A 16,959-nucleotide genomic window follows, 5' to 3' on the forward strand; every position below is an offset into this window, starting at 1 on the left:
CACCACACAAAGAAGAATGAAGGGATGAATGAGAGTCAAACAACCCACAATGGCGTCACCTCGCATGAAAGATGCTACCCAAAATTTATGAGACATGGTCCATAAATCATTTAAGTATCTTCTCTCGACAAAGGAGCTCACAAGATAGACCAGACGTGACCTGCATTTTTTCCTACTTTCAGGAATAACAAATACCGAGTGTCCCTGCATTTAGAGTCAAATAACCTGCACATCTAAGTAGAAAAAGACTCCATTATTGAGATGTAAATGACTAATATAATGGAGGGGTGACACTAATATTTGATGTGATCGGTCCCATGATGGAAAAAAAAGCCACTTGGAAATCCCAAAGTCGTTCCAGATATAGTGGAGCCAATCAAAAAATTATTTTGTAGGGTGGTAACTCCCCCAGTTGGGGACTATGTGTCCACTTCGTCCAACTTCCAAGCTCCTAGTCTTGGATTCCTCGTCAATCACGGGAGTTCTCACGGAAGAGAGGCATGTTTCAATTATTTTACTTGGGTTTTTTAGGACCTCTGTCCTTTATGCTCAGCTAAACACATGATCCTCGATAATAGCCCTAACAACGAAGTCTCTAAATATAAAAAGAAAATTAGGGTAACCCAAACAAGTGCAAAATTTCCAAAGTACGAATGGTTTAAAGAATTCTTAGCCGTTAAAATCAGTTCCATGCAGAGGTTGTCACGTAGGTAGAAAATGTGGCAAAGTTGGTCATCGCCCCTTGTTTGAGGAAAGGCGGGGGTGGTTTTTAGTTTTTGAAGACGACAGAGAGAATCTTGGAACGATGTCAGTGTTGGTCTCGGGAAAGTAGCTTTGCCAAAGCAACTCGAGAGCGTCTGAACCTGTCGAGTGGATTCTACATTCATCGGCCAAGATGAAGACAAACGTGAGTCTAGAATCTCTAGATCTCTCTTTTACTTTCTAAAAAGGAATCTTGGGAAAACCCTAGCAAGTGTAAAAATTACAACTTTTATAAAATTTATTTGCTTACAGAAAACGAAGGTGTTGGAAAATCCTAGATTCCCACTCGCCACCCACCGACAGAGGTACCTCTAATTGAGTCAAATTTTGCTTTTTAAGTTCAGATTCTTCCTGATAATCGTAATGGGTGTCGGAGTTTGATCTTTCTGAAAAGGAAATCTTTAGTCCAAAGGCCGAAGCGAAGTCCACAAATTATCATCTGTCGAAGACACGGATTGATTAGTGCAGAGGTGGATCATGGATGGATGGATCAGACTCAAAGTTTCAGCGCAGATTTAACTTCCTTTGATTATGTTCTCCTGTCACTTACCTTCCACCGACAGCTCTGGGGGTTGCGAAACTTATCATCGGGGTTTTTACTGTATGAAATTTTAATGGTATGGATACAATATCCGATGCAGGCAAGCGTGAAGCTGTTCGCCTTCTACAAGAAAAATGAAAATTTTTACTTGAAATTGTGGCATAAAACTAGTTAAGAAAGACCGATTATTCACAAATTGTTAATATAATTCGTTAGGAGGGAAATCACAGAGTTGGCTCTTCGAGTTCCCGACAGGTACATTATTCCCTCAAGTAAACGACGCCCAGCATGCTCAGTTTCAGACTAGAAGCAGCAGTAATAGATGAGTTGGAGAACCTGTCCGTAACTTCGATCTGGATCGAGTTAGAAAATATAATATTTGATGGATTTCATCCTTTTCCTCTCTTTTTTTTTTTGTTCCTGAAAATTTTATGGTCATTCGTGGATTACATCTTGTCAGGTGGAGTGCTGAATCCCATCTCTCTTCATTCTCCAGCTTAGAAAATTATCGATCAACGAGAGCAAACGGGAAGGTGTGGAGTGAAGAGGAGCGAGCAAACCTATCCGTTTCAGATAAATGCAAGCAGGCATTCGCAGTCTTGCCTACTTCATTCGACACACGAACAGCATTCAGCACACATTATTTCACAATTGTCAACTTCCATAGATAAGGTTTTTGTTCTTTGTTTAGTACAGTCGGAATTCAAAACTGTTTACAGATAAGAGCGTTTGTTCTTTATTTTAAGTCGAGAGCGGTGGTATAAAATGAATTCAAGTCAAGAAGGACGATTAAATACTACACCGACCAGATACAGAAAGTCTTCTCTTTTTAACAGATTTAATGCAAGCTCACTATGTCAGTGCTGGCCATGGCGAAATACAGAATACTGAAACCTGAATTAGATAAAAGAATACCTTCAAGTTACTGTTTGCGATGGTCCTTTCTTCTCTGGCCTTATTAGCAAAACGGGTTGAACAACAAAAGAAAGACACCAAACTTTTTGTCTTTTCAATGAAGGATCGATCCCCACCTCCTGAGGTGGACGCAAAAAGAGAAACATTTTAATCTTCACTTGCTAACCAGAAGCTAACACGTTTCCTGAATCCAAACAAAATTTAAGTTGGCCACGAAGACCAAATTAATGAGAAGAAAAGAGTTCCAGGGAATCTCTGCTGAGTCTACCTGCCATTGATGAAACTGGAATATGCTTTGGGAGCTTCAACAGTTTGATTCCTGCGGATTTTCTGGTCAAAAAGCTCCTTTGAAAAATTGTTTGGAACGTTAATTTCAAACAGCAAAAAGCTGCTTTTAAGCACCAGTATCGTTGTCTCGACAAATCTTTTCGACTCTCATCTTCAACTTTTTCTGTTTTCCATGCGAATCCAACTTACCTTGTAGTTGCAGAGAAAATTAAAAAAACTCGTGGCAATGAGCCACTTTGATCTTTTCTTTAGCGAGGAAACTCTTGCCCCGGTTGATATTCACTAGTGGCACGCGTTTTGATTCTTGACTCATCCAATATTTGACACGCTGTTCGTTCTTTCTCTCTTTCTCATTCTGGCGCTTGGAAGGTGGGAAATCAGTGCAGATCGGTATCATGCATACGTCCACTCTTACGTTAATGCGATCAAGTTTCTTCGTCTTTTCCACTGATAGGCTCCTTGTTGCAGCAAAATTGAAAAAAAAAGACGGACTGTTCGTGAAACAGACGGATACGTTAATTATCAGTAAACAGACTTCCCCATCGCATAATGCAGCTTTCTGAAAGTTATCTAGAAGAGAAAAACGAAGTCAAACGCAATCCTTGAGTAATGAGACAAAAGCAATCTCGAAAGGAAAAGGCCGAACCATTTGTAAGCTTGTGGGAAACAAAGTCACTTGTGGTCCGTGTGGGCATGGGAGACAAGCAACGGGTGGTGGGCGGGGAGGAGATAGGGAAGAACATTCAATGAACCTCAGTCAGATTCATCTAGTCGAACAAATCCTAAGGATAGTTGGTCACCGTCAGTTTGCCTCACTCCGTCGTTTTCTAGATTCCAGTAGGGGATATTTCTTTTTCTCTTCCATGTTCGTCAAGGATCAATCATAGAATCCTTACAAATGCTAGAAGATGCCTCGTTTCTTAATTCTAGTCTGTGGAAAACTTTAACTCTGGTTTTTTTTAGTGGGCCGATTCTATTCTTGCAGTTGAACACCCAGAGGCTGTGTTTAGGTTTTGAAAAACCCACAAGGAAGTACTGGTACCAATTTCACCTGTTCACTTGCTATTTCATTCTACTAGATTCAGGAGATCAGGGATCAGGGATTAGGGTTTCAGGATCAGGGACTGAGGTCGTGTTTAGGTTTTGAAAAACCTGACCTGTGCCAAGTAGACTCGAGCTTTCAACTAGCAACATTTTATGTTTAGTAATTACTTTTTTAGGTTAGATTGAGGTATTTTATAATTAGAGCCTCTAAATATTATTTTGGAATATTATTTTAGAAAATTAGTAGTTTTAACTATTATAATAAAATTATAAATAAATTTGTAGATACTATTAATATTAATTGATAAATAAAATTTTATCGATAGTATTTTAATAATCTTAGATATTTTAATTCTTAGGTTTGTATATATTTTTAATTGTTATAAAAATTTTAAAATTATTAATTTCTTTTCTTTCCTATTGTACTTGTGCTTCCAAACCACATTTCTCTTGTATCTCCTCTCTTATTTTTCATGGGCATCCTTTCATTTTTTTTTCTTTTCTAGGGGGGTCGTAGAAAGTCGAGTGAAAAGAAAAGAAAAGAAAAGAAGTTTATTTTCTCTTGTTTGGATGCCCATAGAAAATAAGGGAGAAAACGGAAGAGAAATATACTTTTTCTTGTTTGCATATGCGAGAAAAAAGAAAAAAGAAAAAAAAATTGTAAATTTTAAAATTTTGATGATAAAAATTTTCTCTCGAGTTTCTATTTTCTCTTTTCTCCCCAAATTCCATCATTTTGTGAGATAAAATTTATTAACTGACTTTCTCTCTGCTACAAAACAATAGAAAATACATTTTCCCCCTTTTTTATTTTATTTTATTTTCAGTGGGTTTTAAACAAGCCCTAAATCAATTATAATGTCTTTATTTCTATTTAGTCTACTTCTTGGCAACAAACACTATTTGTTGTTAAAAATATTTTTAGTTTTTATTTTATTATTTTTCTTGATAACAAGTTGTAATTAAAATAAGAAATGACACTGTGAAAAATAAAAATAAAATCCATTTAAAGTAATTAAAAATGTTCAAAATTAATTTTCCTTTCCCCCTCCCTTATTTGAGTATGTACGTGTATATAATTGTAGTTTCACAATTGTATGTAAGTATAGTGTCACAATTGTGTATATACGTGCATAGACTTACATGTGCATGCATGTGTAATGTAAGGGTTAGAGATGTGTATGTATGTGTGAGGGCTACATGAGTGTGCAATCACAATGTGTATTTGTGTGCAACTACACATGTTTATGTATATGGGTTCACATTGTATAAATGTAAGAATGTAAGGCTACATACATTATATGTATGTGTGTGAGCCTACATGTATTTACGAGGGTGAGAGTGTATAATCCGGCAAGTTTAAGTGGGTGAGACCTACCTATGTGTCCGAATGTGCTTGGGTCCATGTTTTTATATTTTTGAAGGGCCATGTATGTGAGCGTGGGCTATGTGTAGGTGATTTGAGCATGTGTGGGTCCATGTGTGCTTGATTGTGCTAAATGGCCTCCTTTCTTCTTGTGCTTCTTTCGTTACAAAGGCCTTGTGCCCTTTGAAGTGAAGGCCATTTGTCTTGCATGGGGTTGATTGATTTTACTAGTCTCCAACCACTATTTCAAGAACAAAATAAAAACTCAAAGAAGATCACAGGGACTTTCATGGAAACTTGCTATTCAAATGCCTCTTCATAAAATGGAATTGTGGGCAATACTAGCTGTTTATGTTCTCCCATTATCTTCCAAACATAGTTTAAAAACTTGGCTGGACGTTCCCCAGTCCCCAATCCACCACCCTGCGCTTGAAATTTTGAATGAAATATAATCTTTATGGCATTAGAGTAGCTAGGTTCAATAACTTTTCACTTAAATTATTCAACATGTTCAAAGCCACACTAAGTACCAACACATGAAGGGGAGTGTTTGGAAATGATTGCATGGTACCTAAATTGATTCCCTTACTTAGTATAAGCATTTGGGTTGAGCTAAGATTCTCTATCAGTCGGGTGCCTTTGTTTATAAAGATATATCGATGAAGATGGTGAAGAAAGACTTCAACATCACAATGTGGCTATAAATTCTTCTCTCAAATAGAAAAAATAAGCTTGGGATTTGCTCAATTTCCATGTTCCTCTTTTACCAATTAGCTAGAGACCATCTCACTCTGCATTTTGATGCATAGTTGTGAATTTTTTATGATAGAGTTGCTTCCACTTGTTGGTTGTTTTTGTTTGTGTTGAGATTTTTGAGTTTGTGATAAGATTATATTAAGGGCGTGGACGTTACAATGTTTCAAGTATTGTAGAAAGGGCTTTAGTTCTCTGTTTGTATTCAAATTGTTTTGATAGAAACCTCCTAGATATCCTTTAGTTTGAGTATTTCTTATCAAAATCATCTTGCTATGGCGCATTGATGTCCTAATCTCATTGATTAATACCATTGAGAAAAACTTGTAGGACCTCCACAGACATTATTCAAGTGTTGTTAGTACATTTATCTGGATGTTAGCATTATTCACGGTGAATGTTCCTTTCTCTTAGCAAAAACAAAATCACAAGAAAATTAGTTAAATTTTGGAAAAAAAATGTTGAAAAAGTTTCTATTGTTAAATGATTTTGTTCTTCGAAAAACTCATTTTCCTACCATCTTTAACTTTATGTGAACAAGAGGAATTGGGGAAAAACTTTCATTCCCATAAGCGATATAAACATAAAAAGTTTTGTTTGTGTTTTTTCCTTGGTTTCATCTTGGGTTTATCGAGATAATAGGCTTCTTATCTCTTTCATATTAATATATAAAATTCATTTAGGTTAGAATATTATATTCACTTATTTTTCTTGAAGTGTCTTACATTAGTAAGTGGAATAATTTTGTTTGAGATGTTGTGATGAGTGATGTTATAGTTACTCCTTATGTAAAGTTTGTCAATAATCTTAGAGAATTTGTTCACAAGGCACTTGAATATGTGTTCAATAATCTTGTGATGTTTTCACACTATCTTCTTTCTTTTTTACTTCATTGTATTCAACTTCTACATAATAACCTTTTCTAGGTGCCCCGTTTAGATATTTCAGGATGCTTCTGTCTATGACTCATATAGCTAGTGAGTTTTTTTGGGTATTGTGGTAGGTGTTGACAAAGATGGGAATTCAAAGTGGTGGTCCTATGGTGATGAAGTAGAATAATCAAGCTATAATTATAATTTCAAAAAATCCGGTATTCTATGAGTGGACTACTCACAATGAAGTGGACTACCATTTTGTTCGTGATTGTAATGAGTGGTATTGTGATTACTTCCTCTGTGAAGTTCTTATAAGAGTGGTTATCTTTTATTGCATACTTCGATCTCTTTTTAATTTTGTCCTATGTGTGTAACTTTTAATTCAATTTACGCAATGTACACATGTGATTTTACAATCAAGGTATAAATGCAAATAATCAAAACATGCATGAAAGCAACAAAAATATTAAGTACACATAATTTATAGTGGTTTGTAATCCAACCTTGGATTGTTAATCCATTTCCAAAGTATTTTTGCACTTTGGAGTTCCACTATATTAGGGGTTGCCCTATGACATCTATAGAAAATTGCTTTTATGACTAATAAAAATGTAAGTCACACAAAAACTTATACCACTTACTTGACCACAACATCTAATTTACAATAACACATTGTCACTTAGTCTACAACAACTCACTAGACCTCTGGTCTTAAGCTGATAAAAGGAATTTTCAGCAACACACTAGGGAATCCAAACTAGACCCATACTTGTTTCAACAACAATACACTAGGTAATCTAGCCAAGACCATCACCTAGGGTTTTCAATAGCAACATTAGGCAATCCAGCCAAGCCCAATTAAAGGATTTTCAGTAGTACTTGCTTTCACAAATACTTGTGGGTCATAGCACCAACAAACAAGACTTACCGGCCTATTCCCACAATTTCAATAGCTTTCCTAAACTCACTTAAGGTGGGGAATGGTCTTGCCTGGCCAAGGTGTTATAAATTTTGTAAGGGTTACTTGCTTACTATTTAGCAGAAATAAATCATCTCTGTTACTTCCCACATTAGTCATGAATCTAATTCTTGAGTTTAGATTTGTTAGAACAAGTTCAATCAACATATGAGACCAATGAACCGTAGATTTTTTAAAACTCCCTAAAATCAATCAATTATATTCAACAACCCTCTTTTCAAATGCTCCAAACAAATTCCATCACATAACTACCATTTCAAATACTATCAATATGATTTTAAACTAATGACATGAGAAATCTAAAAAGGATAAAACAAGAAATATAAGCACAAGAAGTACTTAGCTCTACGTCTAGAGGTTTTTCAAATCACAATTTAATTCTCTAAATTTTATTTCAAAGTGTGAAAGCCTTTTGGAATCATTGTTTTCCTTCTAGGAATCATGAGGGAAAAATTTGAAGGCTAAATTTCTGTAATCAATTTAGTTCTCAATGTTTAAAAATTGCACCATCGAGTTAAAAAGTGATATTCTATCATTTTTTGAAATATCAACAAAAAATGATTAAAAATCTTGAAAAATACTTAAAATCTTTGTCATGAGTTTCTAATCTTATGGATAGGTCATATAAGATTTTGGAGATCTATCTTGGCCATATCAAAGTCTTCAATCTCTTTCCCTATCTTTTCATAGAATGCATCATCCAATCAATCATCTTCAAAACTTTTCTTTTCATTCGACTTCATTTGAACTAGGCATTTGGTTGTGTGCATGAACAACTTCTCACAAAGACTTTTTTTTGTCTCAACTCATCTGATCAACTTTGAATCGTTCAATAACTTTCTTCACTACTCCTCCATATTTTTGTTCACTTTGTTCATTTGGTCGTTCTAGTTTACAACTTCTAACAAAACATTTCCTCTCTCTCCAATTCATTTGAAGAATTGGTAATTGAGGGATCAACCTTCTTTCTCTACTTTTCCAACTTCTATGAGCAACATTAGATCAGGTGAAAGTGTCTAATCGACTTGGACGCTTTATGACAATTTTCTTCTTTTCTCCATTTTCTCCTTCTTTTCTTCTTTTTATCCTTTTTTTTATGTTTCTCCTCCATTTTTGGGTCTTGCATGCTTATTACACTTGAGCTCTCTTTCTTTGACATGTACTATTGTTAGGCAATTGACAATGTACTTTTTGGCATGGGTTACTTGATCCCCTTTTTGTGTGAATGGTTTGATCAATCATGTGTCAATCAAATATGTGTACTACCAGAAATTTCCTTTGGTACTTTTTGAGCTGCAAATTAATCTTAACCTTTGATTAGTAACTTGAGTGCTTATTGATGCGAATAAAGGTTGATTTTACGTTGTTATATTGTGGGACCCACCACGGAGTCACAAGCTAGTGGGACCCACCAACATAGGTTGGCTTTACTCTGTTATATTGTGGGACCCACCATGAAAACATGGGCAAGATTTACTCTACTATAATGTGGGACTGACCATGGAGGCACAAGCTAGTGGGACCCAACATGAGATTTCGTGGGACCCACAAGGATAGCCATGAGTGGGCAATCTATCCTAGAAGGGCAGGTGGTTAGAAGATCTTGTGGGATTCACAAAGATATCCACGAGTTCGCAACATATCTCGGAAGATCTCGTTTGCATCATATTAGGTTTCTATTTACATCAAGTTACCGTAAGTAGTTTTCTTTAATTGAATGTAATTAGGGAAAGAGTTTATTCTATCTAGATTCTACCACGTCCTCCATTATAAATAGAGGAATTGTACAAGGATTTAAAAAACTTTTGATCATTATTGAAATTGAGAGTTATCCTTCTTGAGTTTTTGAAATAACTTTTCGAACTTATGAAGGATTTCCTTGTGGCGTTCAATATTGATTTATCAAATGGATTGTCTATCCCCATTTGTGGGGTCTTCACTATACCAAGGTTCTTGCTTTACTAAGGAACGGGTCGCGATTTCCATCCAAACTTGAAAGGTCTTGGGGACGATTACTAGATTTGGTATCGTGTTTCAACACCGGTTGCCATCGCTAATCTTCAGCTATGGTTTCAGTGTCGTGAGGAACCCACCATGGAGTCACAAGCAACTGGAACCCACCAACTTAGGTTGGATTTACTCTATTATATTGTGGGACCCATCATGGAGGCACAAACTAGTTGGACCCACCATGAAGACATGGGCAAGATTTACTCTACTACAGTGTGGGACCAACCATGGAGGCAAAAGCTGGTGGGACCCACTATGAGATTTTGTGGGACCCACAAGGATAGCCACGAGTTGGCAATCTATCCTAGAAGGGCAGGTGGTTAGAAGATCTTGTGGGATCCACAAGGATATCCACGAGTTGGCAACATATCTTGGAAGATCTCGTTTGCATTATATTAAGATTTTATTTACATCAAGTTATCGTAAGTAGTTTTCTTTAATTGAATATAATTAGGGAAATGGTTTATTCTATCTAGATTCTACCACATCCTCCATTATAAATAGAGGACTTGTACATGGATTTAAAAAACTTTTGATCATTATTGAAATTGAGAGTTATCCTTTCTGAGTTCTTGAAAAAACTTTTCGAACTTATCAAGGATTTCCTTGTGGCATTCAATATCGAATTATGAAACGGATTGTCCATCCCCGTTTGTGGCGTCTTCACTATACCAAGGTTCTTGCTTTGCTAAGCAACAGGTCGCGGTTTCCATCCAAACTTGAAAGGTCTTGGGGACGATTACCAGATTTGGTATTGGGTTTCGTCACAGGTTGACGTGGTTCGTATAACTTATTATCATCAAAATTATATTCTTGGGGATCTTGAGCCCAACATTCTCCCCCTTTTTTATGATGACAAACTCTCACAAGCATATAAAAATACATGATCAAGTGACTGCATATTCATGAATGAAATTTGAAAAACTCTCCCTGAGTTCTATTCTATTTTTCTTTTTTGTTTCCCCTTATGTCCAAGGCTCTATATATTTACCTATCTAATTTATTCCATCTAAGAATTCCACTCAGATTTATATCACTCTTTGTAAGCATTTTGATATGTTTTGTACAATTTTCTCACAAAATAATTTTGATAGAAATTATTTTGCCTTCGTGAAAACAACTCCTTTGACATTAAATTATTATTTTAAAATTATATTATATATTTACCTTTATTAATGATATTCTTTGGCAGAACCAAAATTGTACTAAAGAATAAGACTATTATTAGTGGAATTTATTCTATCGATAGATGCTCTTTAGTTTTATTTTTTACTATAATTTATTGCTTTTTTTGGTTAATATAAAATTCAAATAGTAAAGAATTTTTAAATATTATTGTAGAGAAAATAATTTTAAAAAATTGAAACATAAAATTCATCAAAAAATAAAAAAAATAATACCATATGTTAAAAGTAAGTATTTAACATACTTATTACGCATAAAATTAATATGATGTATTATAAAATTTTAAGAATAATAAGTTTTTTTTTTATAATAAAAAATATATTTTTTATTTTATTGATAAGATATTTCACTTATAAATGATATTTGTTGGTAGAACTAAATTCAGCCTAAGAAGGAGACCATTCTAGTCGGAAATTAAATTTTGCGAAGAAAAATTGCATTTACGACAAAATAATTTCTATCGAGAAATGCTCATTGGTTTTAATTTTTTCCAAGTTCTTTTTAAGTATTAGGTTCAAGTAGTAGATAATTTTAAAGTATAATAGTAAACGTAATAATTTAAAAATAAATTAAACTTAAAAAAGGAAAGATACTTATATAAAATAAATGTAATGAAAATTAAAGTAATTCTTTTAAAAGACAAGATTAAATGAGTAGAGATGTCTCTTTATTAAAACCAAAATGTGTGGACATCTTTATAACTTTTTAAGTTTTTATCAATTTAAATTATTTTAAATTACTAAACCAAAAAGGGTTTCATGAAATTTCCCAATTGTGTTTTTAAAATTTTTAATTTATTTTAATTTTACCTGAAATATAATTATTTTTATAATTTAGATATAAAACTAGTTTTTAATACTTAAAAAAATAATGAAATTTTATATGTAATTCTTGTGAGTATGACTTATTAGCATTATTCTTTAATTTCATATCAACTTGTAAATAGATTATATTGATCAAGGGTTGACCATAAGAATTGGAAACAATTTAAGATCGAGAATGTTCTGATGATTAACTGTCATTCCCTCGTGGATCCAATCAACTGTAATAACATCAAATCCAGAAACCATTTACGTGCCATTCCTTTGCATCTTTAACAATGAAGCCATGATTCTGTGCAAGGCCAAACACTCAACATGAATCATGCCATTAAGAGCAATTTGGACAACGTCATCTCAAAGAGTGGCATGGGCCATGAAGGCTTCACCCCAAAAACAGCGTTCCCCTTCCGTATTGAAAGGGGCGGGCGCCGGTCTACAACCACAAGAAAGGACAGTTGTGGTTTTCAAATCATCTTCTGACGCTTCTGTTTGATGTATTTCCTTCTGATTACATTTCTAGTTTGGTTCGGGCCTATAAATTGTTAAGTATCTTGGTTAATCTTCGAAGTGAGGGGTTCAAAGATAGAGAAGAGAGAGTGATGAAGGGAATGGCGGGGAGAGTTGCTCGAGCGGCCATCGCCTTCTTGATTGCAGTGGTATTTGTAGGCTGGATGCTTCTGTGGGTAATGATGCCGACAAACACTTACAAGCAGAAATGGCAGCCCAAGATCAGAGCACATGCCAATTCGACGTATTTTGGAGCACAAGGTATTTAGATTCTCCGCCTCTGTGCTTTCTCGTTGCTGGTAATTTTTTTTTTCTTCGGGAGAGATGATACTGCTATTGGTCTGTTACAAGCTTGACTGCAGCAGGCTTCTCGCTGTTAATTTCTGGGTTTTCGTTTCTGTTTAATTTTCCTTTAACAGTTTTTACTTGTTGTTGCAGGGGCGAACCTATTGACCTCCGTGTTCCCGGTTCTGTTCATGGCTGTTTTGGGGTGTATTTATCTCCATCTGGGCAAGGATAAAGATTGCCAGAAGAAGAGGTACTCCATCAATGGCTTTCCTTTGTTTTTCTTCCTCATGGTGGTTGCAGTACTGTATGGAAAACAGATCCATTACAGAATACTGTTTGTTGGAGTAAGATCTGCTAAGCAAATCTGTACTCGAATTTACAGAGTTCTAATATAAATTATTCTGGTTTAGTTGTAGTCGGGGTAAAACAAACCGTCTTTCTGTATGGAGACGACCTGTGCTTGTGAAGGGTCCTCTTGGGATCGTTTCTGGAATAGAACTGACCTTATTGGCCATGTTTGTTGCATTACTTATCTGGGCTTTTACAAGCTTTTTACAGACCAGCTTTGCCAAGATCAATGCTAAATCTGCTCATCAGCTAGGTGACAAAGTGTAAGACAGTATCGTATTCTATTACTCGTTCTAAAATTATCAAATATCCAATCTGATCGGAGTTTGGTTTCAATCTGAGATCAGTTGGCAAGAGAAGCTAGACAGTGCAGCTCTCCGCTTAGGCGTTGTTGGGGCTATCTGCTTCGCCTTTCTCTTCTTCCCTGTCACGCGAGGATCGTCTCTGTTGCCATTGCTGGGACTCACCTCGGAAGGCAGCGTCAAATATCACATATGGCTAGGACACATTGTCATGACCCTCTTCACTGCTCATGGCCTATGCTACATAGTATATTGGGCTACTGAAAACGAGATATCTCAGGTACTTAGCTTTATTTTTGGTCGATATTTTATTTTATTTTCACAAGCCGACTTGCTGGGTTAACAGCCCAAGCTGTCAATCAGTCGATCAGGGATAATCTGAAATTCTCAGTTTCAGATCATTTTCCTGAAGCTTTTTTCACTACGGTGCAGATGCTCAAGTGGGATAAGATCGGTGTGTCGAATGTTGCCGGCGAGTTAGCTCTGATTTGTGGATTGCTCATGTGGGTTACAAGTTTTCCACGGTTGAGACGAAAGACGTTTGAGGTCTTCTACTATACGCACCATCTCTACTTTCTCTTCTTCTTCTTCTTCGTGCTCCATGTCGGCGTCTCCTTCTTTGGGCTCGTTCTACCTGGCATATTCCTCTTCTTGGTCGACCGTTACTTGCGATTTCTGCAATCTAGACAGCGAGTTCGTTTGCTTTCCGCCCGTCTCCTCCCTTGTCAAGCACTCGAGCTCAGCTTCTCCAAGAGTCCAGGTAAGAGACCACCTATCCTTCTTCTTCTCCACTGTTCTATTCGATGTTGGATTCATGTCTCTGGACTTCGGCTATTCGTAGGGTTGAGCTATTCGCCGACAAGCATTATGTTTGTTAACGTACCAAGCATTTCCCGCATACAGTGGCATCCTTTCACAGTAACCTCCAATAGCAGCTTGGAGCAAGATAAGCTTAGTGTCGTCATCAAGTGCGAAGGAAGTTGGTCAGAGAAACTGTATCAGATACTCTCTTCGCCTTCTCCGGTGGAAAAATTGGACGTTTCAGTTGAAGGACCTTATGGGCCTGCTTCAACCAACCTCTTTAGGTAACAGAAGGCAATTCTTTCCATCAGTAAGGATTTAAACAATTGCGTGGAGCATAAATCCTAACTTGGTGAATTCATCTAACTACAGGTACGAGAAGCTTATCATGATAAGCGGAGGCAGTGGTATCACTCCATTCATATCTATCATCCGAGAACTAATTTTTCAGAGCTCAACTCGCAAGCAGCAAATACCGCAAGTGCAACTCGTTTGTAGTGCAACTCGTTTGTATCGTCAGGAACTCTGAACAACTCGCCATGATTGATCTCCTCCTTCCTCTTGCCGGAAACCCCTGTGACATAACCCGATTGCAGCTGCAGATTGATGCCCATGTGACAAGAGAAAAAGGACCCAACAATGAGAACAAAAACCAAAAACTCCTGCGAACGTTGTGGTTCAAGCCTAACCCATCTGATGTGCCGGTCTCAGCTGTTCTGGGACCCAACAGCTGGCTCTGGCTTGGTGCAATCATCTCAAGCTCCTTTGTCATCTTCCTTTTATTGCTGGGAATAACCACACGTTACTATATCTATCCCATCGACTACAACACTAATAAGATCTTCCCTTACTCGTCAAGATCGTTGTTGAACGTGTTGTTCATATGTGTCTCCATAGTTATGACAGCTAGTGCTGCAGTTCTGTGGAATAAGAAGCAAAGTGCCATGGAAGCTAACCAGATTCAGAATATGGAAGGTATAACCCCAACAACGTCACCGGGATCATGGTTCTATAATGGCGACAGAGAGTTGGAGAGTCTGCCTCATCAATCACTGAGCCAATCCATCAAAGTTCACTTTGGCGCGAGACCAGATCTTCAAAGTAAGCATCACATAAATATGGACTAAGTTTGCTGGCTTTTTTCCCTTCTCTTTTGAGTAATTACTGAAGCTCTGTTTTTCCACGCAGAAATACTACTGGAATTTGATGAATCAAGTGTTGGAGTATTAGCCAGCGGGCCGAAGGAAATGCGGCACCGTGTCGCGGCAATCTGTTCATCTGGTTTGGCGGAGAACTTGCATTTTGAATCGATAAGTTTTACTTGGTAACGATGGAAGAGGCTCCATTGAGATGAAAACGTTTGCAGAGAAGGGAACCCTAAAGTGAAGTTGGAAGAAAGGAGAAGCTCGTGTAAGAAGGAAAAGGAGAACCTCAGAGCTTGTTAATAAGAATCATTTATTCTGGTAAATTATCTATGCTTCTTAGGGTAATGCAAACTGTGTCATATAAATAACATTGAAGAAATGGTAATTGAACTCCTACTCATGTCAACTGATGGGATTAATGACTTTCAGCCAATTATAAATCCCAAATCTTGAACCATTTTCTTGAAGATAGAATATTATGTTAATGTACTTTCTCCAGCATTCATTTCGATTATTTTATATTTTTACATATAAATTAATCCCATGGCCCCTGAAACTGATCCATTTCAAATAATTTGAAAGTTTATACATTTGATCTAACTTAAAGCTACCATAAAGGTGAGTACTTGTAAGATCACATAAATAAATCGTCTCAAATGACCAAAATGTCTTATGCATAAACTATGTTAGCCATCAAGTACACTCTTTCATGAGAATATAGCTTTAAAATTTTATTTTACTTATTTTTTTTTTAAAGGAAAGAATCTCTACCTCACCTGGGTGAGAGGTAAAGGTGTAAGTAGCTTATTCCTCTATACACCAAAAATCAGCCTGTCAACCTACTCAAACAAGGTTAAGGTTGTCCACAAGAGGAGGAGCGACCCCATCCTCCTTTTGCAAATTAAAACCAATTTGTGCAAGTAATTAAAATATCTACAAAGAAGCAATTCAATGTAAGTATAAACATGCACACACCATAGGGACAAAAAAAAATTGTTCTCGATGTTCCTCTAGTGGTAATTACCACCTAATAACACTTGCTTGATAAAATTTTCACTATTACGCTCTAATAGCTGGAAAATTACAAAGAGATTCTGGTTCCCTTTAGCCACATGTAGCTCAATATACAATTTTCATACAACTTAATCTCCTAAAAGATTGTTGCTAGATTCTAGCTCTAGCTAAGGCTTTCTATGTAGATTATCATGTTCTAGATGAACGTTTCACAATTTCATAAACGAAAGTGAAAACTTTACACCCTTACTTGGAAAGACGTTTCTCCTTGAAAGATTTCAAGTTTGCTCCTCCTTTGTAGCTCATTCTTGAGTGATCAAGGAACTTGTATTATCATGCATGCAAGGATGATTGAAAGAGATAAAAAAATTTCAAAGGTGGGATCACTCTCTTTCTCTCTAAATCACTTTTGAAAGGGAATTTACAAGAGAAAACTTTGTGGCTTGAATATATGCCAATAAATGCTCATGCCTCCTTTATTCACAATTTGGTGGGGTATTTATAGCTTCCCTAGCTCAAACTAGCAGTTATTAGCCCATTGCCAAAAAATTAGACTGTTGATTTATCGATTACTAGTAAGTGATTGATTGATCAATTGATCATGATGACAATGATTTATTGATTGATGGATTGATCGATCAATATGCTATTATCGCTCTAGAAAAGTTAAGTTGCTCGATCATCACCAATGGTTGATCAATCAATAGAGATTCCCACTAGTTGTGCAATGCAAGTATGATCGATCAATGTGTTTTCATTTGATCGAACATGCTTTACTCCCTCGGTAGCATGGTTCTGATTGATCGATCTTTTCATGTTAATTCAGCTTGCTTGAACACCTATGATCGAGCAATCTCTGTTAAATATAGATCAGATTGAAATGAAAGTTGGTTCTCCTTCTGAAACTAAATTTCAATATCTTTAATCAAGTATAACTTTTCTTTGGCCTGCATGACCATTGATTCTTCCAAGATTGATATCTCCCTCTAGAAAACTCAGATTGAGAATTAGTTGG

At 36.2% G+C, this 16,959-nt stretch overlaps 1 protein-coding gene across 1 annotated transcript; it reads left to right on the top strand.

The window, feature by feature from the left end:
* The first annotated feature begins 12,147 nt into the window (after positions 1–12,147).
* LOC137946722 (ferric reduction oxidase 2-like) lies at positions 12,148–15,113 on the top strand. Its single transcript, XM_068793035.1, is given in 9 exon segments — positions 12,148–12,307; positions 12,485–12,584; positions 12,745–12,945; positions 13,030–13,264; positions 13,417–13,744; positions 13,826–14,069; positions 14,158–14,284; positions 14,286–14,886; positions 14,974–15,113. Coding segments are annotated over 9 exon segments (2,136 nt in total).
* The last annotated feature ends 1,846 nt before the right edge of the window (positions 15,114–16,959 follow it).

The sequence above is a fragment of the Aristolochia californica genome, unplaced genomic scaffold, assembly GCF_029961685.1.
Source record: "Aristolochia californica isolate CCGP_79_NKW_82.1479 unplaced genomic scaffold, dmAriCali1.0.hap1 SCAF_12, whole genome shotgun sequence".
Taxonomy (NCBI): Eukaryota; Viridiplantae; Streptophyta; class Magnoliopsida; order Piperales; family Aristolochiaceae; genus Aristolochia; species Aristolochia californica.